The sequence below is a fragment of the Myodes glareolus genome, chromosome 17 (assembly GCF_982192425.1).
Source record: "Myodes glareolus chromosome 17, mMyoGla1.1, whole genome shotgun sequence".
Taxonomy (NCBI): Eukaryota; Metazoa; Chordata; class Mammalia; order Rodentia; family Cricetidae; genus Myodes; species Myodes glareolus.
The window spans coordinates 56,929,982-56,957,679 of NC_142042.1; the positions used below are offsets into that span (position 1 = coordinate 56,929,982).

General features: G+C 38.1%; 1 protein-coding gene across 1 annotated transcript in view; it reads left to right on the forward strand.

Moving 5' to 3' along the window:
- Positions 1-27,698, forward strand: part of Man1a2 (mannosidase alpha class 1A member 2) — a 127,608-nt gene that overhangs the window by 8,150 nt on the left and 91,760 nt on the right. The window contains exons 2-5 of the mRNA XM_048442188.3: positions 19,474-19,729; positions 22,004-22,100; positions 23,022-23,140; positions 26,748-26,828. Of these exons, the coding sequence (XP_048298145.2) occupies positions 19,474-19,729; positions 22,004-22,100; positions 23,022-23,140; positions 26,748-26,828 (553 nt within the window). The remainder of the gene's footprint in view (positions 1-19,473; positions 19,730-22,003; positions 22,101-23,021; positions 23,141-26,747; positions 26,829-27,698) is intronic.

Consider the following 27,698-nt stretch of genomic DNA (forward strand, 5'->3'; position numbering starts at 1 on the left):
CCTTCTGATATGGGTGCTAAGACTTAAACTCTGTAAAGGTCCTCTGCAAGAGCAGCGCGTCCTCTTACCTGCTGAGCTTTAATTTACTTAATAGCTGAGATATTTTGCTTATGCCTGCCATGTCTACAACTTTAAGCTTACTCATGCTCCTTTCCTTGCTAAACTGAATATTTTCCCTATTTTTTTTTCTCTCTCTCTTTATTAATCTGGGCAAGAGGAGTGAGTAGTAACCATGCCACAGGCTCAGTGCTGTGCTGTAGTGAAATTTCCTCTGCTTAACACATTAGTTCATTATTTTTGAATTCAGCCCTGCTCAAGTTGTCTAGACACAGGCAGAACACAGCCATATTCTTTGCCAGAATGTAGTTTGAATGCCCTCTCGTCCCGTTTCCAGCCGAGTATTTCTGACGGAGACCTTGTGAACTGTGACTTCACTGTCTGCATTTTTATTGGCTCTTTGGTCCTCTGTGCTACCACCTTAGTGACCTGTTAAGTTCCATAGGGTATCACTCAAGAACTTAAACTCTTGCCACTTTTGACTCCTGTTGCCCAAATACATAGCAAAAAAATTATATGCACATATATAGTAGGTATTGACATCAAATATTTATTTATAGAAAATCAGATTTAAAATTATTTAAAAACTATTCTTTGATTTTCATATAACTTTACCATTTATTAAGCACAAAACAAGTTTGTATTCTAATGATATGTATGTGTTTATTTTTACATAAAGAAATTTGTGGCCACTTTAAAAAAAGAAATCTTAACTGAATATTTGATACTGCAGTAGATAGAACATCTTCATTTTTTAGAGTTGATTAGTATTTTAATTTTATAATCATCAGTGTTGAGAATGCTGCTTCACATAAATTAGTGTGAAATAGCAAATGTACAAAAATATCTTTGCATATTTTACATGCACTTATTTTTTTTTATTTAGTATGTGCATCTGAACATGTACATGCCTCAGGGCTCATGTGGAAGCCATATGGATGTCAGGACAGCTGTGGGAGTTGGTTTTCTCTTACCACCATGTAGAGGATTGAACTCAGGTCATCAGGCTTGATGGCAGGTGCATTTATCCAACTGGCCCACAGAAAGCATGTTTCAAGTTTTTACAGAAATGGCTGGAAATTGTGCCATAATCCCAAGCCAAAATTCAGTTAGTGATTTTTAAAATAAAACTCATCAGCACCTGAAAAAGCATCTCTAAAAATCAAACTTTTTCTTCCCCTTTGGTTTTTTTGAGACAGGGTTCCTCTGCGTAACAGCCCTGACTATCCTGGAACTTACTTTGTAGACCAGGCTGGCCTTGAACTCACTTGCCTCTGCCTCCTGAGTGCTGGGATTAAAGCGTGCACCACCACCATCCAACAAAATCAAACATTTTAGCATTTTATACAAAGATAAACTAATACATACTGATCAAAATATTAGAAGACTTTGTTTTTCATAATTGAATTATTTTCCCGTTTAAGTAAAAATATATGTACAAGAACATTGCCTCTCATAACATACAGTGCTCTGGAAGCTGAGTTTCAGCAGGAGTTTATTGCATTGCCTGGGGTATGGTGCCATGTACAGTATAGTGTCTGTGCCGTGTGTTCAGAGTCATGGTTGCGGTGAAGTCATGTGATGCAACTTAGTGAGCATTGCTAGAAACTCCCCAGATTCACTATATTTGTTGTTGAATGTGTCCTTGGTTATTGCATATTTATTGTTGCCATATTTTCATGCCCCCTAATTCAGTTACATGTTTCCATCTGTAGTTGTGACCCACATTTTAAGAAGCTGAGTTATACTCACAGATCCAAAGTCTTGCAAATTTCTCCTGTAAACCAGTTCTAAAGGACTATAAACTACATAGATAGGCTGTCACAGCAGTGGCAGACCTACTTCTTGCTTCCACCTGTCTATGTTAGTTACTTCTTGTGTACTGTGACCAGGAAGCAGGGCAGAGGGTTTATTTTGACTTTTAGCTTAGAGTGCATTGGTAGGGAAGGCAAGATGGGAGGAGTTTGGCTCATGGCCCTAGCCAAGAAGTGGAAGAAGGGAATGTCAGTGTTCATCTGGAGTTTTCCTTTCTCCGTTGTTGTTTAGTTCCTGACCCCAGCCAGTGGAATGGTTCTCCCCATCTTCAGGGTGGGTTCCTCCATCTAGCTGACCCTCTTTGGAAATCATACAGACACACTCAATGGAGTGCCTTATTAACACCCTCAGTGTTTCTTATACCAAGTTCATAATTAAAATGAACCATTATAGTACGGGAGTTAGAGACTGTAAATATCAGTTTTGCAATTTTAATTTTCTTTCCATTTTTACTCACTTGATTCCTTTTCTTTGTCTTTGGACCCCTAACATGTTTATTTTATTTTTGGAGACAAGGTCTTGCTATGTAGCTCAGACTTTCCTGTCTCAGTCTCCTAGGGTGTCAGAGTAACATTTATACATAAAGCGTTTTGGTCCTTTTGCAGGTTTGTTGATTTGTCTTCTAGTAAGTCTGTTGGATGTTCCATGACCTTTGTAATGTATCCCCCACTTAGCTCTTAGTTGTTTGTCTTGCTTCTCTTTCCTTAGATGTGAATTATATACAGTCTGTGTATACTTTATACTTCTGAACCACATACTAGAGTAGGTGTCTTTATTATTATTGTTCTTTGGCTAAGAATATTGACTGAATACCCTTTTCAGCTCTGTAAATGGAGAGCAGTAGTCTGTCTTCATAGACTTAACTGTTCATGGCTGTAGGTTTTATGCAGTTCTCAGATTCAGAATACAGTTGACAGTATGGATAGACTATGATTCCTTCTTCACTCAGAGTGTAGTTCTTCCTGGTTCCTCTGCACAGCTCCTCCAGTAGTTGCTCTTGGATGGAATGATGGTGATTAGAAGAGATGTGAAGGGCTCTGTATAAATATTATATAATATAATATAGTATAATATAAATTGTGTGGAGGTTCAGACCAGTCTCGGGCAGACTATTGACCCTTCACTGAGATTCGGAGCACTTGCTAGGGAGGTAGATTGAGTATTAAGGATTGTCCTGGTTGTTTTATATCCACATATGGTTATAGATTAGTGAAGAGTTCGTCTGGATCCTGATGTCAGCTTTTTCGTGGCTGGTTTGTTGTTTTTGTTTTTTGATGATCTGAGTTTTTCATTTTTTCTCTGCTTTAAAGCATTTCTAGTTTTTGTTTTTGTATTTTTTTTCTTTCCCCCACAAGTGTAGTCTGGGAGATGCTATTCACTCACAGGAAACATTTTGTATATGCTTATTTAAAGCCTAATTTTGATCTGAAAGAAAAATGCCTGTAACTTTGCTTTATTAGTTTAGCGTTTTGAAACCACAGAATGTTTTTTATTCTTGTATTGGATATTATAAGAGATGACTATTAAATACCATAATAAGTAGACAGTATTTATTGGTGGACAGAATTTATTATTGTTGTTGTTGTTGTTGTTATAACATATAGCCAGCCAGCCAGTGGTGGTGCACACCTTTAATCCCAGCACTCAGGAGGCAGAGGCAGGTGGATCTCTGAGTTCTGGGCCAGCCTGGATACAGGATAGCCAAAGCTACAGAAACCCTGTCTTAAAAAATCAAAAGACAGACAAACAAACAAACAAACAAACAAAAAACATATGAATGTTTTAAGTAAATAAAGTTTGCTTCAACTCTAGTTTATTTCCTCCAAAAGCTAGCTTTTTACAAAATTTACTTTGGCTTTCTTAAAAAGAGTTCTAGGGCTAGGAAATGTTGGGTTTTTTTCTTACCGTTTTTTTGGGACTTCCTTATTAAAATATCAAATTTATGTTCTTTGGATATTCTTTCCAAAATATTGACATTGATTTTAGTTAGTGTAGGTTAAGGTTGTCTTTTTAAAAATCTAGTTACAGAGACTTTGACATTGCTACTGGTTCTTTATTAGCAAAGGAAATGGAGTTTACCTCTGTGTCCATGCCCAGGTAGCTTTTCTAGTCAGACAGGTAGAATAGCTATAATCCAGGAGGGCAGTCTGTGTGACAGTCATTTCAGTCAGCACTGGACTGTGGATCTATACAGGATAGAAATCTTGTAACATCACACTGGAGCTAAAAAATGCCATCCCACTTGACGAATGCATAGCTTAACAAGAGGTAAGGGGAAGAAACCACAGAAAGAAGGGCAGGTCTGGGATGGACTTGGAATCCATGGTAGGTTTAGCACAAGTAGGCTTTAACGAGCTCCTTTAAACATTGGACAGTGTGGCCCCCAACACTAAAAGGTTTTACTTAGCAGAGAGGAATGATCATCGTACATTATCTGTTTATAAGCAAAATATCATTTTCTACCATGACTATTGTAATCTGTGCTTTTAAAATACTTTTGGTGGGGGGGGGGTTCGAGGCAGGGTTTCACTGTAGTTTTAGAGCCTGTCCTGGAACTAGCTCTTGCAGACTAGGCTGACCTCGAACTTACAGAGATTCCCCTGCCTCTGCCTCCTGAGTGCTGGTTTTAAAATACTTTGAGGTTTTTTTTTAAATACTTTTTTCTAATGATGACCTTTCAAAAAACTTCTCAAGAGTTCTTGTTACTGTGTCCTTTATTAATAGCTTGACCTACTCCCTTAGCTCCTCTGCTATTAGACTGTCTTTAAAACTTTTTTAGTCCTTTTATTATTATGGTATAGTCAAAGGATTATATAATCATTACTTCCTCATCTGTCTTTCTGAATAGTTCTTAAGGACAGATAACTATATTTTTCTTTCTTTTCCCAATACATAAAGGCCTGCTCTTAAAAAATGACAAAAACATTAGAAATAATTTATATTTGCCCAATCTAGAACAAACTTATTCCTGAAATTGTATCTAATAGTACTCAATGCCCCTGCGTTGAATTTCCATTTTTTTTTTTTTTTAGGAAAAATAAAAGAAATAGAGCCATGTGCTGAGTGTTTTCATGTGTTTAATGCTCTCTAGTTTTCTCTTCAGATCTGTAGGTGGGTTTTAGTGATCTCATTTTAATACTCTAACATTGAAATCATGCCCAAATTCTGAAGTTTCTCCCTTTAAATGTGGGTACATGGTGTATTTCCTCTTGATTGAAAATGACAAAAATACACAAACTGAGTCTGTATATTTCTTGACGATGAAAATGATTTTGTTACTTTCATTTTTCTCTTTAGGCAAATTCTCCAGAAATGTTTATTCGCTGTTGAGTTTTTGTTGAAACTTTTTTTTGTTAGAATATTGTTAGGAATACAATTTATGGTGGAAAACATTTATTCAGATTGCGTTTAAAGCCTCCTTCAAAGGACAATTTTTGTAATACTTGTTTTAGTACTCATATAGTCCAGAGGAAGACATCATTGTATGTTTAAAGTAACATTGAACTCAGAGATAAAGGAGGCTCTCGTTTTGGCCTGGCCTTTAGTATTGAAGTCTATTAAGATAAGCTATTTATTTCTTTCTTTTTTGCCTTGATGTCCTTATTTATGAAATGAAGAAGTTGACTGAATCATGTTTTTCTCATGAACATTATCTAAAAGTAACTTATGCAACAGGGAACCGACAAGTGTGTGGGTACACAGCACAAAGACTGAAGATAGAATATGTTCTGTTTAATAGAAATTGCTGTCATTTTATACATAACATTACAAATTTGAATTTTTTTTTTGAAATAGGGTTTCTTTTTGTAGTCTTGGCTATCTTGGAACTAGTTCTGTAGACAAGATTGGTCTTGAACTGCCTCCCCAGTGCTGGGACTAAAGCCACTCACTGCTACCATCTGGCTATAACATAATTTTTTAAAAGTGACTAAAATTTATTTATAATATTGTTATACAGAACATGCAAATTTAATAAATGGTGGCTAAGGAGATGGCCCGTTGGGGCATAAGTGTGATGACCAGAGTTTAGATCCCCAAGACCTGTGCAAAAACGGTGTAACCATGAACCTGAGCCTCAGCACTGTAGGGAATGGAGACAGGACACTCACTGAGGCTTGCTGGCCAGCCAGCCTAGCCAAAAAATACAATACAATACAATACAATACAATACAATACAGACTTCTAGGTTCAGCGAAAGGTCCTGTTTCAAAGGTGAAGAGGAATAGAGCAGGGCCCTGGCATTGTCTTCTTGCTGCCACCATCATACACTCATACACACATTTCTCTCTCTCTCTCTCTCTCTCTCTCTCTCTCTCTCTCTCTCTCTTTCCCTCTTTCCCTCTCTCTCTCTCTCACACACACACATGAAAGTAAAATATTGAAACAAGTGAATTGACTTTTGTATATTATTCTTTCTCATTAGTGTAAAACAGTAATTTATTGAATGTATGTGACATCTTGAAGGAAGAGTTCAGTATATTTGTAAAAATGTCTCTTAAGTGCCATTTTTTGGAGTTGGGTACAGTCACACTGATTTACTATCTAAGCTGTGAGAATAGACTTTGGGAAAAGCAGAGTTCTTGAGTAACTGAGTCATCAGACTCTTGAAGGGTTTTCACTGCTACTGAGGCACAAATTACCTTTGGCTTAAGATATCATTTTCTATCCTTAATATTGAGAGATGTTCCTGAAAAGATCTGCTCTCTTTTGTTCTGCAAATCTTACAAGTTAGACAATATATATATATATTTTTAAAGGGAATAGGGTAATCTGGAGACAGTATGGGTTATTGTTTTGCCTTTTGTGTTTTGACATTTACATATTTATAAAATCCTCTATTTTTGTAACTCTCTTGGTTTATCCTTTATTATTCAACAAGTATTTTAAGTATTTATTATGTACCAAGTAATATGCTACATATTGGGAATTATTGTGGAATAATTTTTAATTTTTGACAGTGGACACTACTGAAATCCAAATTTTAGATTCAAATCGTACTGTCATTCTTAATGCATTCACCTCTGTGAGAGGTTCTACTTTGATATTTGGATCACTAGTATTATTTGTGTTTAGGTTAGTCATTGCTTTTGCTTTTCATTCTGTTTTCTCTAATGTATTTTGTGTCATTAACTTGTATATTTTGATTATAGACTGGGCTATTTGGAAATAAGTGGCAGATATGCCTAAAGTTTCTTTTTCTTTTCTTTTTTTCTTTTTCCTTTTTTTTTTTGATTAGTAATGGATCCTAACATTTGAAAAAAAAGAGGCTAAACATAGACATAAATTTTTGTGTATTAAATCGTTTGTAACTTGTGTATAGACGTAGGTACTGTAGCTTTATCTGTGCACTTACTTTTTGAGTGTGCATGCACTTATCCAGTGGTAAGGCGAGCATGATGAAAAGTTTGTGTTTGGTATGTGTCTGCTAATATGTCTATTCAAAATGTGAGGCGGTTTTCTATTTTCTGATGCTGCAATCCTTTTCATGACCCGGATTTTTCCTCTGGTTATAAAGCTGGTGGCAGCACAGCAGGGTGCAGTAACCTGCTGGTTCTCTAGCAAACTCACTGAAAATGTAAATTGATTGAAACTTCAGAAGAGCATATCCTGACTAATTTACATGTGTATTACTTGCTTCTGCAAGTCTAGGAAATTATCTTAGGGAAAACCTTGCAACATTATACAAAGAAAGGTTGAAGAATGTCCCTTGAAGCTGTAACATGACAGGATTAATGATCCAAATGTTTGTCAGTGAGTATTAGTTAATAAATTCTAATGACTTCATGTATGCAGAGGTCTTATACTTTTACAACTTCTATAGAGCTTCCTAATTACAACCAATAAAACCACAGTTTTCATAGTTTTAATGTATTTAATATCTCAAGTTAAGTTCCCCCCACATCAGTCTTGTTTTTGATGAAGTTAAGAGCATACATAACATTAACAGGTAACAGTATGCCAGGCACGCATAGAGTTCTTCACATTTTCATATTTCAGCTGAAGATTTATTTTTGAAGTCAGATTTTGGCCTGACATTGTCATTTTAAGTACTTACATGTTCATAACATGTTTCACACATTTTCACCATTATTATGATTTGAATATATTGACATTTTGGGGCTCTGTTTCAATTACATTATCCACTTAGATACTCTGTTGTGTAGTTAGTTCAGAAGTTATATGCTTCTCAGTTGATAGATTTTTAGAAAAGATTCATTCTGTAGAATCATTTGGCATGTATTATTAGGTGCCTCTATTTTATTCTTCAAGACTAAAATGTGTAATTACTGGGTTGCAGTGTTGTTTCAGTAACCTGTGACAGTCAGAGCTCTGGGTTGACACTTCAACTTGTGTGTTTATAAACCCTGGTATCACTCCACTAAAGATCAGTTTTACTTTGTGTTTTCCTGATTATTTATAAAGTGAGAATATTTGTGAACACATTTCTTGGTTGTTTAGGTTTTGTATTCTTTGAGACTTTCTCCTGTTTTGTGTTTGAAAACTTCCGGGTCAAGGGACCCTTTAGCTTCAGCCTCCCAAGTATTCCTGGGGTGACATATGTGTGCTACTACACCCAGCTATGTTGATTTCCTCTTTGGGGTTTTGGCCTTTTTCTTTCACATTTGTAGAAATTACACTTTCTATGTGAGCCCTTTGGTTAAGTATATTAGAGTTTCTTCTTGCTATGGAGTCTATGCTGCTTACTTTTGTGAACTCAACACAAACTAGAGTCATCTGGAAAGAGGGTCGCTTAGCTGAAGAATTCCTTGCATTGGATTGCCTTGTGGTCATTGCTGGTTGACGTATGAGGGCCAATTCACTGAGGGATGTCATCCTGGGCAGGTGGACCTGCACTGTATAGAGGTAGCCAGACTGACTGAGCAGCAAGTCAATAAGCAGCATTCCATGGTCTGTGCTTCTGTTCCTGCCTTGGCTTCCCTCAGTGGTGGACTGTACCCTGCCAGAGTTATAAACCTGGCCTCCCCCAGGTTGCAAGAGAGGGCAGGTACCTTGCTTTTGTTTTCTGTAGCTTTAGTTTTGCATAAGTTTAACATTTTAATGGGATTTGAAATGGTTAGCATTTTCTTTGTTGGTCTTACTTATGGTTTTTTTTAATTAGAAAATTTTTCTGAAGTTACAACCAATACTTTTCATTCTTGTTGTTTTAAATTTTGCTTTTCATTTCTAAGCATTTAATTACTGGTATTGATTTTTGTATATGATAAATAGTGAGGAACTGGTATGTTTTCATATCACCCATATGTTTTCCATAGGAGTGTCTACTTGTCTCTGTTTCACTTAATGAGGAGTCCTTCCTATAGATCTATGATACTACTCATACTGTATGAAAAGTTTCATAGACTTGTAGATTTGTTTATGAGTTTTGTTTTCTTGGATCTATTATATATTACCACTGGGATAATGTAGTTTAAATGAGGGTAGATTAGATCAAATGTGTTCTTCAAAACTTCTCACATTAATAATTTCAATGTCTTATGTACTTTTATTCAGATAAAATTCACCTAACATGAAACTAACCATTTTAAAGTGATGACTTACTTAATGGCATTTGTAGATGAAATATTATTCAACTACCATCCCTAATTTGAAAACAGTTTCAACACATCAAAAGGAAACCTGTGAAGATTTCCTATTTCCTGTGAAGATAGACTTTCTAGTTTTTGTAGTCATCTGTCAGAATTTTGATAAGAGATTACTGTAAATCTGAGGGTTGCTTTGGATACTATTACCATCCTGACAGTGTTAAGTCTTGCAGTTTATGAGAGCTCTGTTACTTAGGTCTCTCATACTTTGTTTCTTTCTTTCTGCTTTGTTGTTTTCAGTCTACTTTCTGCACTTTAAATTCATTGAAGGTATTTTTCATTTTCTTTTTAGATGTTATTAGAAATATGATTGCATTCTTGGAGGGACATAGTCTTTAGTCCCAGCACTCAGGAACAGAGACAGGTGGATCTCTGTGAGTTTGAGGTTAGCCTGGTGTACGTGAGTTCTAGGACAGCCTGAGCAACATGGAGAGACTCTGTCAAACAAATATGTGGTCTCCAGTTTTATTTATTTACTGCTTTTATTTGATTCTGGAGTTAGGTAATAATGGCCTCATAGAATGAGTTAAGTTTTTTTTTTTTCAGTTTCCCCAAAGCTTTGGTGGAGCTGATATTAAATTACACTAAGTTCTTGGTAGAATTCTCAAGTGAAGTCTTCTTCACTAAGGGGTGTGTGTGTGTTTGTGTTGTATTTATAAGATTGCTGTTGTGCCTTCTTATTTCTAGATATTGGAAATTTGTTACAATTTCAATACCTTTTATTCAGTAACCAATAAGGGACATAAAATCAACTTGACATTTATAAAACACTACCCAACAACAGCAAAATATACATTCTGTTAAGACCATTTTCTTGACCATAATAAAAGGATTCTGGTCATATGAAGTATATGCTTAGCTTCAGTGAAATTAAAACACATTGCTAAGGTAAAGATAGTGGATAATCTCCAAATGTCTGGAAATGGACACCTCTCTGAATCATGAGTTATAGAGGACATAGAATGTACAGTTGGATGAGCAGTAGGTTTACACTGGACTGTACGCTTGAGCTGTGAGTGGTTTGCTCTGAATGAAACAGTGTTTACCCACATTCTAGACTGCATTGTCTGATACTGCTGTAACTGCTTCCACTTACAGTTTTTGTTTGTTTGTTTGTTCATTTGTTTTGTTTTAATGAAGAAACCATCCTGGCATGTATTTGCTTGTTGTTGAGATAGGGTCTTAGCATACAGCTTAGGCTGATCTAGAGTTCACTGTGTAGCCCAGGCTGACCTCAAACACACAGTCTTCTTGCCTCTGCTTCTTAGGTGCTGAGACTGTAGTCATACATTATCATGTCTAGTTATTGAAGTATACTGTACAAAATGTAAAGTGTACCCATTTAAATTTGTTCCTTAGCTTTCTGATCACTGACAGAATGCTCTGACTTAATCTAGAGGAGTAGGGGTTGTTTACAGCTGTAGAAGTGTCAGTCCATTGTGGTGTGGAACACATGGTGGGGCAGAGCCTTCTGGATCATGGTGATGAGGCAGGAAGGGAGCAGGGAAAAGGTACCCACAAGAGCCTGTTCCACTGACCTACTTCTGCAGTTAGGGATTACTACCTAAAAACTCCAGAAGCTCCCAAAATAGTGCCACTAGCTGAGGACCTATGTTTTATTATGTAAGATTGTATGCTTGTCTGTGGGGAGTCATTTCATATTAAGGCAGTAATATTCATGTAGAGTTAGGTGGGAGCTTGAACTGCCTTTTTAGGGCAGATGATTTTCAAATCCAGTTATCCACCCTTAGGTAGCTGAATATCTGTGCTTTGTTGACATTTGACTGAGCATGTCTGAAGTCATACTACTCATCTTTCTCACTCCTTCCTTATGTGTTTCCTTCTTGTGTATATGTGCGTGGTTTTTTTTAATGAATGTGAGTTTTTTTTTATAACATGTGTTTGTGTGTGCATGTGGAGGCCAGAAGTTGATGTCTTCTATTGCCCACCACACTTACCTGTCTGTCTGTCTGTCTGTCTATCTGTCTATCTATCTGTTTATTTTGAGATAGAATCTTTCACTGAACCTGGAACTGACTGACTTGGGAAGACTTTTGGCCAGGAAACTCCAGGGTTCCTTTTGTCTTCACTCTCCTAGAATTGGCATTAGAGGCAGGCACAGTGATTTGCCAAGAATACAGGCATGCACCATGGCATCTAAGTTTCTGTGTGAGTTGGGATCTGAACTCAGGTCTTCATTACTTGTATGACAAGCACCTCACGGACTGAGCCATCTTTTCATCATTCCCTTTCCTTCTTTATTCTTTGCATTAGTTAATGATATACCTTTTTTACAAGTCAGTATAGAAAATATTTTTAACTCCCTTTCTATATTTATTAACCCAAATTTATTGATTCTGCCCTTTTAAGATTGAAAAAAAAATTGTGTGTCTGTGTGTGGGTATGAGCCTGTGGGTGTGAAGAGAGCATTATATCTCTTGGAGCTAGAGTTACAGATAGTACTGAGGGTGCTGGGGTTTGAACTTTGGTTTTTTGGAAGAGCAGCAAGTTCTGTTAACCACTGAGCCATCTCTCTTGGTTCTGTCCTTCTAAAATCTCTAATATTTTGACCTTTATCTTCTTATCTAATTGTGTGTGTGTGTGTGTGTGTGTGTGTGTTTTCCCAGAGTCTATTTAGTACTCCTTACCTTTGGGAAATACTGTCTGGTTGTTATTGAATTCAGTGACTGATAACTATTCATTTGACCTAAAGTTACTAATGAGATGAAATCTATTAAGCTCAAGTTAGACTGATCATTTAGTGCTCACTATATAAGCAGAAAAGAATTAACAGCCAAACTGTTGATCTGTACCTAAAGAAAGACTGAGTTTGTGCTGATGGTCACAGGCTGCATCATTATGTGGCAGTGCCTTGGAGCCTGCGGAGCCTGGTGACAGATTGGCTTTAGCATTGGTGCTTGAGGCTCAGTAGATTTCTCAGTGCTTGGCTTTGAATCTCTCTTGAGCCTTTTTCATGTGACTGATGCATTACTTGCATTGATGCAGAATTAGACTTCTCTATTAATATGTCTGAAGAGGAGGGTTCACTCTTAGGGAATGGGGTGTTCCAGCGTTACAGTTTGTACTCTGATTCTTAACATAATCAGTATACTAGAAAGTGCATGATTTGGCCTACTATAATAGTATACAGAAAGTTCTTTGTTGTTTATGTGAGGGTGCTATTCTGTGTAGATAGAGTACATTCATTTGCTACTGAGAATCATCTTAGACTGAATTGTGAATAACTCCATTATAATGGTTGGCACCATGTTATCTCCTGGCCACCTCCAAGTTTGAGCGGTCCTTCTGTCATGGCCTTGAAGGTGAGGCATTTCTTTTTAGAAGTTCTTAATTTTCTTTAGTCATTTTTCACTAAGTTGTACATAATTTCGTTTGTTTCACTATTTGCTTTACCAGTCGCTGATTGTCCTATAGTCATTTACTAAAACTATGCTTGGTCTACATTGTACATCAGTAGCAACCTAACTTCGTTAGTTATTTTTTAATTTGTCTCCTATATTCTATGAAATTTCCCTTTAATATTATTAAAACAGGATGGTTAAAAGGGCTGTTTCATAGCTATTTGTAAATTTTTGGATAGGCTGTCAACCTTAGCAAGGAAACAATAGACATGACCAAGCTCACCATTGTAAACATGGTATTGCCATAGAAGAGGCCAAAAGTAAAAGTTGGAAGGCTTAGAGTCTAGACAGGTGGGGCCACAGGGTGGGGAGGAGTGTGTGTGTGCTGAGCACTGCTGCCCTCTCCCTTTCTCGCCGCACTATTACTCAATGGCTTGTCAGTTCCTACGGGCTTCTGCCCGTGATGGAGACTGTTTATAAGTCCTTTCCGTCTGTTCTATTCTTTCTTTCATTACTTGTTTAGTTTTGCTGCTGATGCATTTCTACTGAAGTCGAGTAGAAGTTGTGATAGCATCCTGTATTTTTTGTTTTTCGAGACAGGGTTTTTCTGTAGCTTTGAAGCCTGCCCTGGCACTCACTCTGTAGACCAGGCTGAGCTCGAACTGCCAGAGATCTGTCTGCCTCTGCCTCCCGAGTGCGGGATTGAAGGTGTGCTCCACCACCGCCTGGCTGTGGTGGCATCTTGTTTATTTACCTGGAAGGGAATTGCTTTTGTAGTTTAGGAATTGTGTGATAAAAACATTTACCTTTGGAAAGTATTTTATTTGGTTGTTTTCTCTTTTTCTCCTCCTTTGCCATGAGATATAGTCATCAGAAATGGATATTGACTTTTATTATCTTTTTTGCCTCTAATGAAGATTTTATTATTTTTCTTTATTAGTAGACAAATTTTATTGGTAAAATTTTTTAAAGCTTTTAATATTTTGGAGAGAAATCCAATTATGTGTTATCCTTTTATTTCTAGTGCTTTTTTTCTAAATCACTTAAAATTCAAGGAGTTCAAGTTTTATTTTTAAAATTAATTATTAAAATTGTTGATTCACACATGTTGCTTTCAAATGTCCTTCACTTGTGGCTGAGCAATTAAATCTAGCATTTAGCTAATCAAGTAAAATGTTGTGAGCCTTTACACGACACTATTATTAACAACTAGATGTTTTGTTACTACCACATGAGTTTTAACTTGGGTTTGAGGGTGATTTTGGCAAGTTGCTTACTTTAAAGATAATTGTTGTTACAGCTCTTTTGGCTGTATTTCAGCACTTTGGGTAGGACTTGAAACTTGCTTGCCTTTGAATCTTTTTTGAGCCTCTGTTACCTGCCTGTTGAGCTAAGCTTCCCATGATAGAGCTGAACAAACCCCCCTCCCCCCTGCAACTCTGGACTTGCTAGCTTTTATCTTGTTAGGAAAGATATTTAATCACACCACCACGTATGATGGTATTATGAGAGAAAGGATTATGATGCCACAAGACTGTCTTAGAGAAACTTCCTAATCCAGGAATTACTTGAAGAAATTATAACTGACCTGTGGCTTGAAGGTAGAGAAAGAGTTTGAGCATGTTTTAAATAGAGGGAATAATGTACACAGTCTGCGGAAAGAGGTATTTTCAGGACTGCAGGGAGAGTGGCTGTGCACAAAGGCTGCACGTGCCAGACGAAGCTGCAGAGATGGAGAGAGGTGCATCTGTAAGTGCCCACAGTAGGGTTCCTCAGTGTAAGGAGGGCATAAATGAAGTCTTCTAATGAGGGTTACACAGTTTATATGATGTCAGAAAGCTTTTTGTTCTGCCGTGTAGCTGGAGAAGGGCTTCAGTGAAACTACAGTGGATGGATGAGGCTATTGGGAGGCTGTTACAGGTACAGAGGTCGCTCGGATCACAGGTAGAAACACTGGAGAAGCTGGGCGGCGGTGACACACACCTTTAATCCCAGCACTCGTGAGACAGAGGTAGGTGGATCTCTGTGAGTTCGAGGCCAGCCTGGTCTACAAGAGAACAGGACAGGCACCAAAGCTACAGAGAAGCCTTGTTTCGAAAAAACAAAACAAAAACAAAAAAAAGAAACACTGAAGAAAACAGTGTTCAGAAATATTTAGGGGGCAAAATGAGAGCAGTTTCTATTGAGTTTCAATTAGATGACAAGAGAAGTTGATATTTACTAGAATAAAGAATGAAAAGAAGTGAGTTTTAGGGACAGAACCCACTATTCTAATTTGGATTGTTGGTGGAGACTTCGGTAAACAGTTACAAACACTATTTGGGGGCTTGGATTAGAAATAAGAATTTTCCTTTTTCTAAGTGAATAATGCTAATTTTATTTTTACATACTTTCTTTTACTTTGTATCACATGCGTTTTATAAAAGTCAATCACATTTTCTGAAAGACATTTTGATTTTTGTAGATCTTGTAAAGCTGTTTGTTGGTCTATGAAAGAAAACTGTGATTCATGAATTTTATTCTCTTTCCTGTGCCCTGTGGCTCAGGCCTTGAAAGAGTTTTACTGGGGGGCCTGCTCAGCTACTGCTCTGCGAGAGAATGTGTGGGCTTTTGTTTGGGTTTTGGTTTTTGGTTTTTGATTTTTTGAGGCAGGGTTTCTCCGTGTAGCCCTGGCTGCCCTGGAACTCACTCCTGTAGAGCAAGTTGGCCTCGAATTCAGAGGTCCGCCTGCCTCTGTGATTAAAGGTGTGCACACCTCTCCTCCACCCCCACCCCAGCTGAGGTGCCAGTGGTTAGAGAGAAAACTAATGAGGCCACAGTAAAGTAGTTGAACTGGTGTAAGCTCTGGTGTGGTGTCCTGGGAGTTGGAAGTAGATGCATCTATTTTGGGAGGCTTCTGTATCCAGCAGTTTTCAGGCAGTCTAGAAACAAGCACAGGTGCTGTTCATATAGCGTGCCCTAAGATGCACTTCTTCAGAGACCCGCTTCGACTGAGAACTACTGCTCCCAGGAATTTTCAGGTATCACAGGAAGAATTGAGGAATTATAATCTTTAATGGTGACCTTAGAAATAGAAGGTTGGTGTAACTGTGGGTGCTATTGTAGACACATGGATAAAGGCAGCATTGGCACTGGAGAGAGGAGAGAGAAAGCACAGTTTCCCACCAGTTTTGCCTGTAAAGTTGTAGGCCTTGTCTTATGGTTTGCTGCCTTCTACCTTTTTGCAGATTTCTCACAAGTTGCTTTTATTGTCCTGTTTAGGGATGCTGGGAAGAAATAAGAATGCAGGTCCTGGTCCCAGAGGACAATGATCATATAGCCTGCGTCGTTAATTAGCTGTGTCTCTGGCTGTGTGTGGGAGTGGGTGACAATGAGAAAGACAGAACAGCTCAAAGAGAATGAAGGAACCCAATTGAGAACTTCGCTGGATTCTAGCCTAGGGTTCTCTCACCCATTCTTCTAGAAATCACGTATGTTTGGCAGGGGCTTTCTGTCATATGAGAAAAGGAGGCTCAGAGAGGTGATATATGTTTAATGTCACCCACCTAGTGAAGATACCACATGCCTTATGTAGAGATATCCTAAACTAGTGTATTTTGTCTTGCTGAAAGGGCTATGGAGAATAAGGAGACTATGACTAAGTAATTTTTGGAAATACTGTGTTAGGCATTTCTGTCAGTGAGCTCAGGCCCTGTGAAATGGTCATGTTTCATTAAGAAGCTAGGAAAAGATAGGCGGGATATATTGTGGTCTGTATGTATCCCTTGCCATCCACTTCGGGGCTAACTGTAGATGGTCGTATATAATGCCTATTTGCAGGGCTTCAGTGCTTTACAGTTGTGTCTGTGAGCTTTTTCAAACATGGTGGGCTTTGAATGTTACTGAGCAGTTAGGTGAGGCAACACAGCTCTGGAAGCTGTTACTGTACTTAGTGTTTACATACTGTGCCCAGTAGGTTTGGCCACCCATCCTTTACAAGCCAACTAAAAGCCAATTTAATAATGAAAAGCAGAAAAAGGGAATTTATTCAATGTGGCCACATTACAAAAGTTGGACTTGAGGGGAGTTGTCACTGAATCTTTATCCTTCTTTCAGTCAGCTCTTTTCATTGGCTTATTGAGGACAGGTGGCTTGTTGGAGCACGACTACTAGCCCCTAGCTTTCTCCGGGAGACTCCGCTGCTTGTCATGAAGACAGAAACTTCCTTGAAAGAGCTAGCTCTCCTATGTGACTGTCCTTGGGGATCCTTGGGGATCAGTCCTAGGCTCTCCAATTTTCTGAACCTGTGTGGAGCTTATGCTTGCATAGAGTAAGCTGGGGAAAATTGTCTGAAAGTGACAGAGCACCCACCTGGCAGACCCTCCACGGGATCTGAAAACTGGGGCAAACAGTTGAGGGCTCCAGCAGAAGCTCCCTTTCTCATCTTTTGCTCCACGCCGGCAGTTTGTCCTCACGCTCATTGTCCCGTGGCTGCAGCTGTCACGGCATATGTGTCACCGCTGCATTGAAGAGAAGGATAAGTAGTTTGGTCAGTTTGGACTTTGTAGCCAAAAGGCTGTTTTCTCAGTTGGCTTTGTCCATTTCTTAATCCACAGAGGGAAATATTTTCTTCGTAGTTTCTTCTTTATTAAATTAGGGTTATGTGGTTACCCCTGGCTTTGGATAGGTGGGAAACATTTGGTTGGCATAGATGGATTATGGTGTGTTCTATTGGGCAGGCACAAAATTCTATTTTTGGTAAGCTAGCTTTGTATTTTGTGTGCGTGTGTGTGTGTGTGTGTGTGCTTGTCTTCTATTTAACCATCTGTTGAAGGACACCTGGATTTTTCTAGTTTGTGCCTATTATGAATAAAACTAATATAAATGATTATATAGACTTTTCTTCCAGTTCAAGAATTACGATAAAGTATATATAATTGATCATATTAGCCTTCTTGAAGTAAAATGGCATCAGGCACATTTGTATTGTTTCATAGCCACCAGTCTCTTTCATCTCTAGACCTCTTTTATCTTGGAAACAAACTCTGTGTCCATAAAACAGTGACCCCTACTCCACTCCCTGGATAACACTGTTCTGCTTGCAGCTCCGTAGCTTCACCGTCCCTACACAGCTCCCATGAGTGGAACAATATTTGCCTTTCTATGACAGGAGAGCATTGTAAGTTTTTGTGTGAACATAACCTTTCATTTCTGAGATAAATGTGCAAGAGTACACTTGCTGGAATCTGTTGACAGTTGCATGTTTAGGGTTTTTGTTTGTTTGTTTGTTTTGCTTTTTTAAATTTTATTTAAAGAAATCACCAAACTAGCTGGGCTGTGGTGGCACAGGCCTTTAATCCCAGCACTTGGGAGGCAGGGACAGGTGGGTCTCTGTGAGTTTGAGGCCAGCCTGGTCTACAAAGTGAGTTACAGGACAGCCAGGGCTGTTATACAGAGAAACCTTGTCTCGGGGGAGTATATATCACCGAACTTTCCCTAGAGTGGCAGATCTCTTTTACATTCTGTCCAGCATTATTTAGGTCCAGTTTCTGCAGAGATGACTCTGGCCATTATGGCTTGTTCCCTGTTTAAAGAGAAGTCATGCCAGTTTCTTTGGGAAGTAATGGCTCTAACAAGTCTCCACCTCGACTGTGTTCATGTGCATGGACACATTCATGACTCTGAAGAGAAGACTGAGATCTCTCCCACAAAAGTAGAGCTGGGGAGAAAATGCAGTTGTTGAGAATGTGGCATTGCTAGTAAGAAAGTGAAATGGCACTGCCACTCTGGAACAGTTTTCCTAAGAAAATGAAGCATGGTATCCCTCATGGAGCAGCAGTTATACTCTGGGCAGTCCCAACCCACTGTGTCCACTAAATCCACTGGAAGGCTCTGCGTAGCGCAGGTTGAGTAGCTCTGGTCGGAAAAGCTGGCATGCATGCAAAGGCTTCAGACTTTCAGAGCGTTTTGAGTCAGGGAAACAAAACTAAAATTTCCAAAACCTCATAGACCGAAATCTGAAACACTGTGGTCTCAGTTATTTAGGAAAAGAAACACTGTGTTCACGACTAACTGAAGTAGAGCTTTTATTTTTAAAAAAGACTGAAGAGAGTTTTAATTGATCTTCATCTTTGGGAATTGTTGGGTTATTTAGTCTTGGCCATTTGCAAAGCAGCTTCAGCAGCATCTGCTGCACTAAATAAATGAAAGTTTCCTGTCTCTAATTTCCCGTCTCTTCCCTCGGTCCTGGGTTTGTGCGTTTGTTCCCTCTGCTCTTTAAACCCACTGATGTCCTTGCTCCCCCTTCCCACTGGTCCTCTCGGACCTTCCTGCCTCCATCCTTGCTCTCATTCCATGGATCCCTTCAAGTTACTGGTGTAGTTTTCTTTGTTCTCTCTCATGGAATTAGAGCTCTCTTCTAGGCGTCCTCTTACTGTGTACAGTATTTACTCAGCATCTAGAATACATTTTCCTTCTCACACCACCTTATGTTTATCCTGCTCTTTGTGCAGTTATGAGTTTCTGTCACTAGTAATTCTTAGCTTTTAATGGGGGACATTAGAATTTAGAGGGAGAATTTTAAGGTTTGGTGTACTACATTTTCTTACCATTTTTTTTAAAATTTAAATTTATTTTTATTTATTTTTAACTTACAGGGAAGAAGAAGAGCGTCTGAGAAATAAGATCAGAGCTGATCATGAGAAGGCCCTGGAAGAAGCAAAAGAAAAATTAAGAAAGTCAAGAGAGGAAATCCATGCAGAAATTCAAACAGAGAAAAGTAAAGTAGCCCAAGCAATGAAGATAAGGGAGACCAGGGTACTGCCACCTGTCCCTGTCCCTCAGCGTGTGGGGGTCAGTGGTGGGGACCCAGAAGACACCGAGATAAGGAAGAAAAGAGAAAAAATTAAGGAGGTAATAAGCCGAGCGTGGTGATTGGCATGGCTGCAGCTACGTATCTGACTGAATGTTATGTAGTGTTACACACTCATTGTGTTTGTTCTTCTGGGTCGTTGTAATTCAGTGCCCAGGCTGATGACAGGGATTGGAGCGCTGTCTTTTTCTTATTGATCATAATCTAAAGTTTTTGAAATAAAAAATTTAATTTAAGTTAGTTTAGGTGATTCCTTTACCTTCACTGTGTTAGAGCTCTTTTGAAACACAGGCCTTTATAATGAGTAGAATGTAGAATCTGTGTATATGTTTTGTGTATTGAATAAACAATTTAAAGCTTTCAGTTTGAAGGGGCTGTACCAGATGCTGTGCAGATCCTGTCACAGACAAGACTGTAAACACGCCGTGCTGTAGGAGCCATGTTTGAGGGACTGTGCTGCTATTGGGACTATGGTCCTTCCAGAGATTCTTTGTGGATTGAAGGATAGAAAAAGATTAATTTCAAAATTCTTGAAACTTTTAGCCTCAGAAGTCTTTCAAGTTCTAATTCTAGATTGACCAATTAAGAATTATTGATTAAGATAGTACCAGCTCTAGTGAATTTGAGTTAAACTGTATTAACTGGGGCTCCTGATAATAGTTTACCGTTATACTGCTTGAGAAGAAGCTTCACCAGGTATACCTCTAGGATAAATTTAATTTATACAGTCAAGTATCTCTGTATATATTCTGGTAATGTGTGTGTGTGTGTGTGTGTGTGTGTGTGTGTGTGTATTAAACTTAGTCTGTCAGTGTTTCTCACTGCTATAACATGGTATTTGACAGGAGCTACAAAAGGGAGGGAGGGAGGGATGGAGGGTAGGTGGGTGTTTTTTGGCTCACAGTTTGAGAGGACCTTGCTGTGTCAGGGATGGTGAGATGGCTAGTCAGTCGTATCTGCAGTCGGGAAGCGAGAGAGATGAATCCTGAACTCAGCTGGCTTTCTCCCTCCCCCACCCCTTCCCCAGTTTGAACCAAGTGGAAGGGATGGTGGTGGGATTCACTTTTAGCTTGGATCACTGAAAACACCCTCACAGACGTAGCCAGAGTTGTTTCTAAGTGGTTCCTTATTCTTATCCTTTGAACAAGGGCATTAGGCATGGCTGATTCTAAGTCTGTAATATGCATTTGACTCTGTCTCTTTCCTTTTGTTACTTAGTTTTTCTTTATTAGGAGAGAGTTAGCCATTTAGGATTAAATTATATTATATAAACCTTGAGATCATATAATAAGATAATCTCCTTACTCTTAATGACTATAATCATATGAATACAAAGGACTTGAATAGCCTACTTGATCCATATACCTTTCTAGTCACTGTGACTAGAGCAAGGATTGGCAAATTACAACCTGTGGATAAATTTTTTCACTTGCCTGTTTTTGAGAAATCAATTTTAGTTAGAATATACACATGGCAATTTGGTTACATATTACTTAGGATTGCCTTGTGCTTCTGCAACACTAAATCTTCTGGTCTCTGGCCTAAAGATAAGAGATTGTGTAATCAGGCTGAATTAGTTGTTGGTGGAAGCAAAGCCCCTTGACTGACAATCTGGTCATTATCACAGTGAAGACAGAAAAGCTGTTTCCCAAAGTATTAGCAGTTTACAAAAGGAAAGAATGCCAAATAGCTACCTTTCTTTCCCCAAATAACTTTTTGATTACATCTAATTTTTTTTGTTGTGTAGATTGTAATTAAATGTAGGTGTTAGAGTTTCTGTTGCTGCAACGAAACACCATGATCAAAAGGCAAGCTGGTGAGGGAAGGACTTATTTGGTTTACACTTTCATATTGCTCTTCATCATTGAAGGAAGTCAGGACCGGAACTCAAACAGGGTAGTATCCTGGGGACAGGAGTTGATGCAGAGGCCATGGAGGAGTGTTGCTAACTGACTTACTTCCCTAGCTTGCTCAGTCTGCTTTCTTATATAACCCAGGACCTCCAGTCCAGGGATGGCACCACCCACCATGGACTGGGCCCTCATCCATCAATCGCTAATTAATAAAATGCCCTACTGCTGGGGAATCATTTTCTCAATTGAGGTTCCCTCCTTTCAGATAACTCTAGCTTGTGTCAGCTTGACATAAGAGTAGCCAGCACAGTAGGTATTCGAAACAAGTGTTAATTGAATAGTATGCTAATTCAGGAAACATGGCAGCATGGATAAAGATAGAATAACCCATCTCTAAACTTTATGAAGTAAAATAGTCCATGGATAGCTTCAAATTGTGTATTATCATTTTTCTCTTCTCAGATGATGAAGCATGCCTGGGATAATTACAGAACATATGGATGGGGACATAATGAGCTCAGACCTATTGCAAGGAAAGGACACTCCACTAACATATTTGGTAAGGCAACTTTTTTGAATTATTATTTTTTCTTTATTTTTGAAAATGAGACCTGATTTTTTTAAAGTACCCTCCAAGATCTCTATTTCTGTGCAGTGATAATTTGAACTTTTTATTGATGAGGTAAGGGAATTGTTTGGAATATATGAACAAAATGGTATATAGCTTATGTACAAAGATAAAAATATATTTGTATATATAACTTAAGCCATTCAAGGAAAAAATTAGTCTTACTCTCATGCCCAAAAGAGAGAGAAAGAGGAAGAAAGAAATGAAAGACTAGTAGGTTGTCCTGTGTGTTCAGTTGGGTTTGCTTTGTCCAGTTAATTTCTTTCCACCTCCTTTCTGAAACTTTTTAAAATCAGGATTATTTGTTAAAGGTGGTATCTTGTATTTTGGTTTTCTCTGTGTGTATTTTATTTAGTGGCTTCCTTTTTCTCTCCTGTTTTTTTATTTTTATTAAAGAGCATTAACACTTTACTTTGTGTACACTTATCTGACCTTATACATTTATTTTATATATACACACACACATACACACATACATATATATGTATATGTATGTATATATATATATTCCCTTCTTCTTTGAATTTGCACCAGAATGCTTATGTTGTGACTTAGCTTGTCATCTTGAATAGCTGTCCTCTTTTCTTGAATCATTACCCACCTGCATTTTTCATACCTCAGTTAAGTATATATTTATCTACTGTTTTTAATTTTTATTAGCTCCCCTAATTTTGTCTTTTATAAACTAGATCAAAATGTTACTGTTACCTGGTCTAATAGAAAAGTGAGCAATGACATTCTTTTTTGATCATTAAAATGCTTGATTTACTTTTAATATGTACAAAACTAAAAATTGACCTCCTATGAAAGGGATGTTCTTTAACAACAGCTATTTTTTCCTCTTAAATATAGGAAGCTCACAGATGGGTGCCACCATAGTGGATGCATTGGATACCCTTTATATCATGGGACTTCATGATGAATTCATGGATGGGCAAAGATGGATTGAAGACAACCTTGATTTCAGTGTGGTGTGTATACTTTGGCAGTTTATCTAATCTCTTAAATTAATGATGAAAGGACAGTTTTAATGCTCTGGTATGAATATTTGTATTCTCCCAAATTCTTGTTGAAATCTAGTCACTAATGTGTTGGATTAGAAAGGGTGTTTGGGAAGTGGTGAGTTCATCAGGACAGAGTCATTATGGATATAATTAGTTCCCGAATAGCATAGTTCTCATAACTACTTTGCTCATGCATGAGAGGTCACATAAGCACCATTGTGAACCAGTTGAGTGGCTCTCATCAATCCCTGAGTCTGCTGGGACTGTTTACCCTGGACTTCCTTGATCCCAGGAAGGTGGGAATATGTTTCCAGAAGTTATTAGTTACATATGGTACGTGCTGCTGGAGAATAGCAGGCTTCATGGTTGAAGGTATCTGTACTGTGAGCATGTTCTCAGCAGTTTGTTGAACCCATGCTAAGTCCTCATTCTTCCTTTGGGGATTATCATTTGTTTTGTTATTTATGTGTAAATACTTATCCTTTCTCACTATCTTTTCATATTTCCTGCAATTATCATTTAAGATAGTGTCTTAGCCAGGTAAGGACATAGCAGGGAGAGGCAATGAACTAAAGTCTAACAAACTGGTAACTGCTTTATTAATACTTATTTTATAGCATTTATAGTAATAGTGGTAGAATAGTAGACGACATCTGATTAGAGTAAGTGGTGGTGGAGTATTGCTAACTATTGAGGAATTCCTTATGAATGTGACATTTCTGAGAAGATGGTCCAGGAAAGCCATGTGCATGTGGCTGTAAGGCTTACTGTTAATAGATAGAATTAGAGGTTTGAGATTATATTCTCTTGCCTTTTAAAAGCATATGCCTATAATCTTGCTTGTTATGCTATGTTGAAATGTTTATTAGTCTAGTTGTTAAAAGGTGATCTGTCTTTCCCTCTTACTTCCCTACTGTGCTCTCTAATTCCATCAGCACTGTTGTTCAAAGACTCAAAATGAGGGTTTTTATTTTCATTAACTTTGTAAAATTCTGTCATTACTTTCTCTCTCTGCCTCGTCCCTGTTTCTTCTTTCTCTCCATTTAGAACTTATCATCTCTCTCTAGTGAGAGAAGATAATAATTTTACAAATAATTATACAGCAATAGATGATGTAAATATTACTTATAATATAGTGTGGGGTAAAAGCTGTTACTGATGACTGACTGCTATTTTAAATCCAGTAGCCAGAATAAACTCTGCTAGGTGATATTTTTGTTTTGAGGTCTGTAAGAGGTGATAGAATGATTCACACAGTGAGATGGGGGAATGAGGTCAGCTAAGGGAGTAGTAAGGATAAAGTGACATCAGGCCTCAAGTCTGCCATCCTGGGACTAGCAAGCAGGCCCATATGATTATGTCAAACAAAAGAATCTTAAATTAGTGAGGTGGCAGAAAAAGTGTGAGGGATCTGAACATAGTGGATCTTAGTGGGCATTTTACTCAAAGAGCAACAAGAGGCTGTCGGAAAAGGTTGAATAGAGTAGACTTTTAAACTGCTTAGACTATAAGGCACTGAGTCTGATGTTGAGTCTTGGGCCATAAGACTTAGGTATGGTTTTAGGCTGCTCCTTTTTTTTTTGTTTTTTGTTTTGTTTTGTTTTAAGGGTCTTGGGTAAGACAGAGACAGACTGAGAATTTTTCTCTCTTCAGTTATGGCCAAAAGTGTAATTAAAATAAAACAAAACCCCTAATTTATAGAGCCCCATTAAACATGCAATATAGAGAGGAGGGTATGTATGAAAGTGAAAGCAAAGAAGTGAGTATGAAGGCTATTGTTACCATTTGCTGTTTATTGAATGTCTACTGCATGAGCTATTGTTTGCTATATATTGGAAATATATGAATTGATATTAAGCACTGCTTGCAGGGGTAGTGGTAGAATGAAGGATGCCTCAAGATTAACATGGAGCACTATCTTGGGGTCCCTCAGTTTCCTATTGGTCCAGTTCTCCTGTGACTCTTGCTCAGCTCTTTGTGTCTCCTTGCTATTCTTTTGGGAGGGTCAAGCATTGCTTGTGGCAGGCAGCCTGACCTCTAATGTGTAGGAGAGGAAGTATCTCAACTCCACACATTCCATGCATGACTCCTTTGACTTCATTCGCAATGTTGCAACCAATGTGACCACCTGGGTGACTGGGTGTAGTCTACCATACAGCTGCAAATGGAGATGTGGAGGCCAGCACTTGATGTTAGATAAAGCACTTGATTGCTTAGTGCTCTCTACCTTAAATAATGTGTCAAGGTCCCCTCACTTGACCCCACAGCTTACCTATTCAGCCAATCTAGCTAGCTCTCCCATCTCTGCCTCCTGTTTGCTGGGATTTCATGGAGGACTGCCATACCTGTTTGGCATTTGTGGGAGAGCTAGGGATTTGAACTCCAGTCCACATGCTTTCATGATGAACCTGATGAACCATCTTCCTAGCCCCAGAAATTTCCTAATATCTAAGCCTATACACTTATAGCATATAGATTCTCTTATATAGAATGTTTATTTATACTGGGCATCGGATCCTCTGGGCCTCGAGTTATAGACATTTCTGAGCTTCCATATGGGTGCTGGAAATTGAACCAGGTCCTCTGAAAGAGCAACCAGTGTTCCTAATGGCTAATTCTCCATCCTCTGTTTAAGTTATTTCTTTTAAGGGTTTTGTCTATTGCTATTTATTATAAAACCTTTTTCTATATTTATATATGTATGCATGCTTCATTCTGAAAGTAGATATACTTGGACAGCTTGTAAGAGTCTGTTCCTCCTTCCACTTTGAAATTCTACAAAATTGTTTGTATATTAGACATGTAAATATTTATGATAAATTTACTTCAGTTTGTTTGTCTTTTAGTTTTGTTTATGATCTTTTGTTTATGATAATTTGCATTTTAGGGGAATTTAAAATTCATAACTGATTTATTACAAAATTTTGATTTTATTCTTACACATTATCTGCTTAAGTTTTCAAGTTGTCACATTTTCTTCTACTTCTGTATTTTAATTTTAAATTTCTAAACATTCGTTTTTCCCTTTTGATGTATAGATGGGGTGAACATCAACCTTGGTTTCTGATAGGAGCTGATTTTCAGGAGTATTGGTTCATTAAACATAATTCTCCTGGTTTTTGGCCTCTCTTTTAATAATTGTTATGTTATTAGGCACTAGAAAAATATTTAATATTTATGAGAAGAGATAGAAATAGAGTTTGTGATACAATAATTAAAAATAATGGAATCATTAGAGAAGTTTCTGTTTTTAGAATTCACGATCCATTATTTAGGAAGTGGAGGCCTTCAGAAGGAGCCAAAGGTAGCCCGTGGTAGTAAGTACGGCAATAAGTTTACAGTACTGTGTGGGGTCCACCTAAAAAGGGTCCATTGATTTTGGCACTTAGGAAGCTGTGGTGATAGGCATAGAGGAACTTTGCTGAGCTAACAAAAGATGAGGTTGCATGGCAGGAGAAATGAAAATGTAGAATATTAAGACATATTTTTTGTGTGAAACAATTGAAGTACTAAAAAATATTTGAAAACTGTAATGTATTTTGTGTATGTGAGTGTTTTTACTTTGTCTCCCCAGAATTCGGAGGTGTCTGTGTTTGAAGTTAACATTCGGTTTATCGGAGGCCTCCTCGCCGCGTATTACCTGTCAGGAGAGGAGGTGAGTAGTCAGGGAACACCTGTGCATTGGCCAAGCCGGCCACGGCTGCAGTGAAATGGAGCGCTTTCCCAGCAGCGCTGTTTTTCTAGTTTGAATATTTCTAAACTAACCTAAGATTTTCTTTTAGTACAAATTTTAGAATCCGCTTCTCTGTTTTTTTTTTTTTTTTTACAAATTTAAAATGCACACATTAAGGTTAGGGGGATAGTTTGGAGAAGATCTGTTCTTTCCTTCTACCCTGTAGGTTCTGGGGGTTGAAATCAGATAATTACCCTGGTGGCAAACATCTTTATCTCACATGGATACCTGAGGAGGACTGAAATTAGTGTTGAGTATTATTTTATTTTCTTTCCACCTTATATATTGAGGTGGCGTCTCTCATTTGAGCTCAGAATATGTAGATTTGGGTAGTCTAATGAGCCAGGTTGCCCCAGGGAATACTATGCAAACATTGGTTTTATAGATGGGCTGTCATGCCCACCTTGCTTTTTCTTTCTTTTTTCTTTTTTTGGTTTTTCAAGACAGGGTTTCTCTTTGTAGCCCTGGTTGTGCTGGAACTCATTGTATAGACCAGACTGGCCTCAAAGTCACAGAGATCCACCTGCCTCTGCCTCCCCAATGCTGGGATTAAAGTTGTGTCACCACCGCCTGAGCCCACCTTGCTTTTTAAGTGGTTTCTGAGAATCTAGACTTTAGCCTTCACACTTGTACAACAAATGTTTTACTTTCTGAGCCAGCTCCTAGCCCTCATTTTTTTAATTCTTGTGTTAATCAGTTTGTATATTTTGCATAAATAGTGCTGGCTTCTTTTTTTTTATTTTTTATTTTTATTTTACCCCCCCCCCCCCCCAGTGCTGACTTCTTAAAATG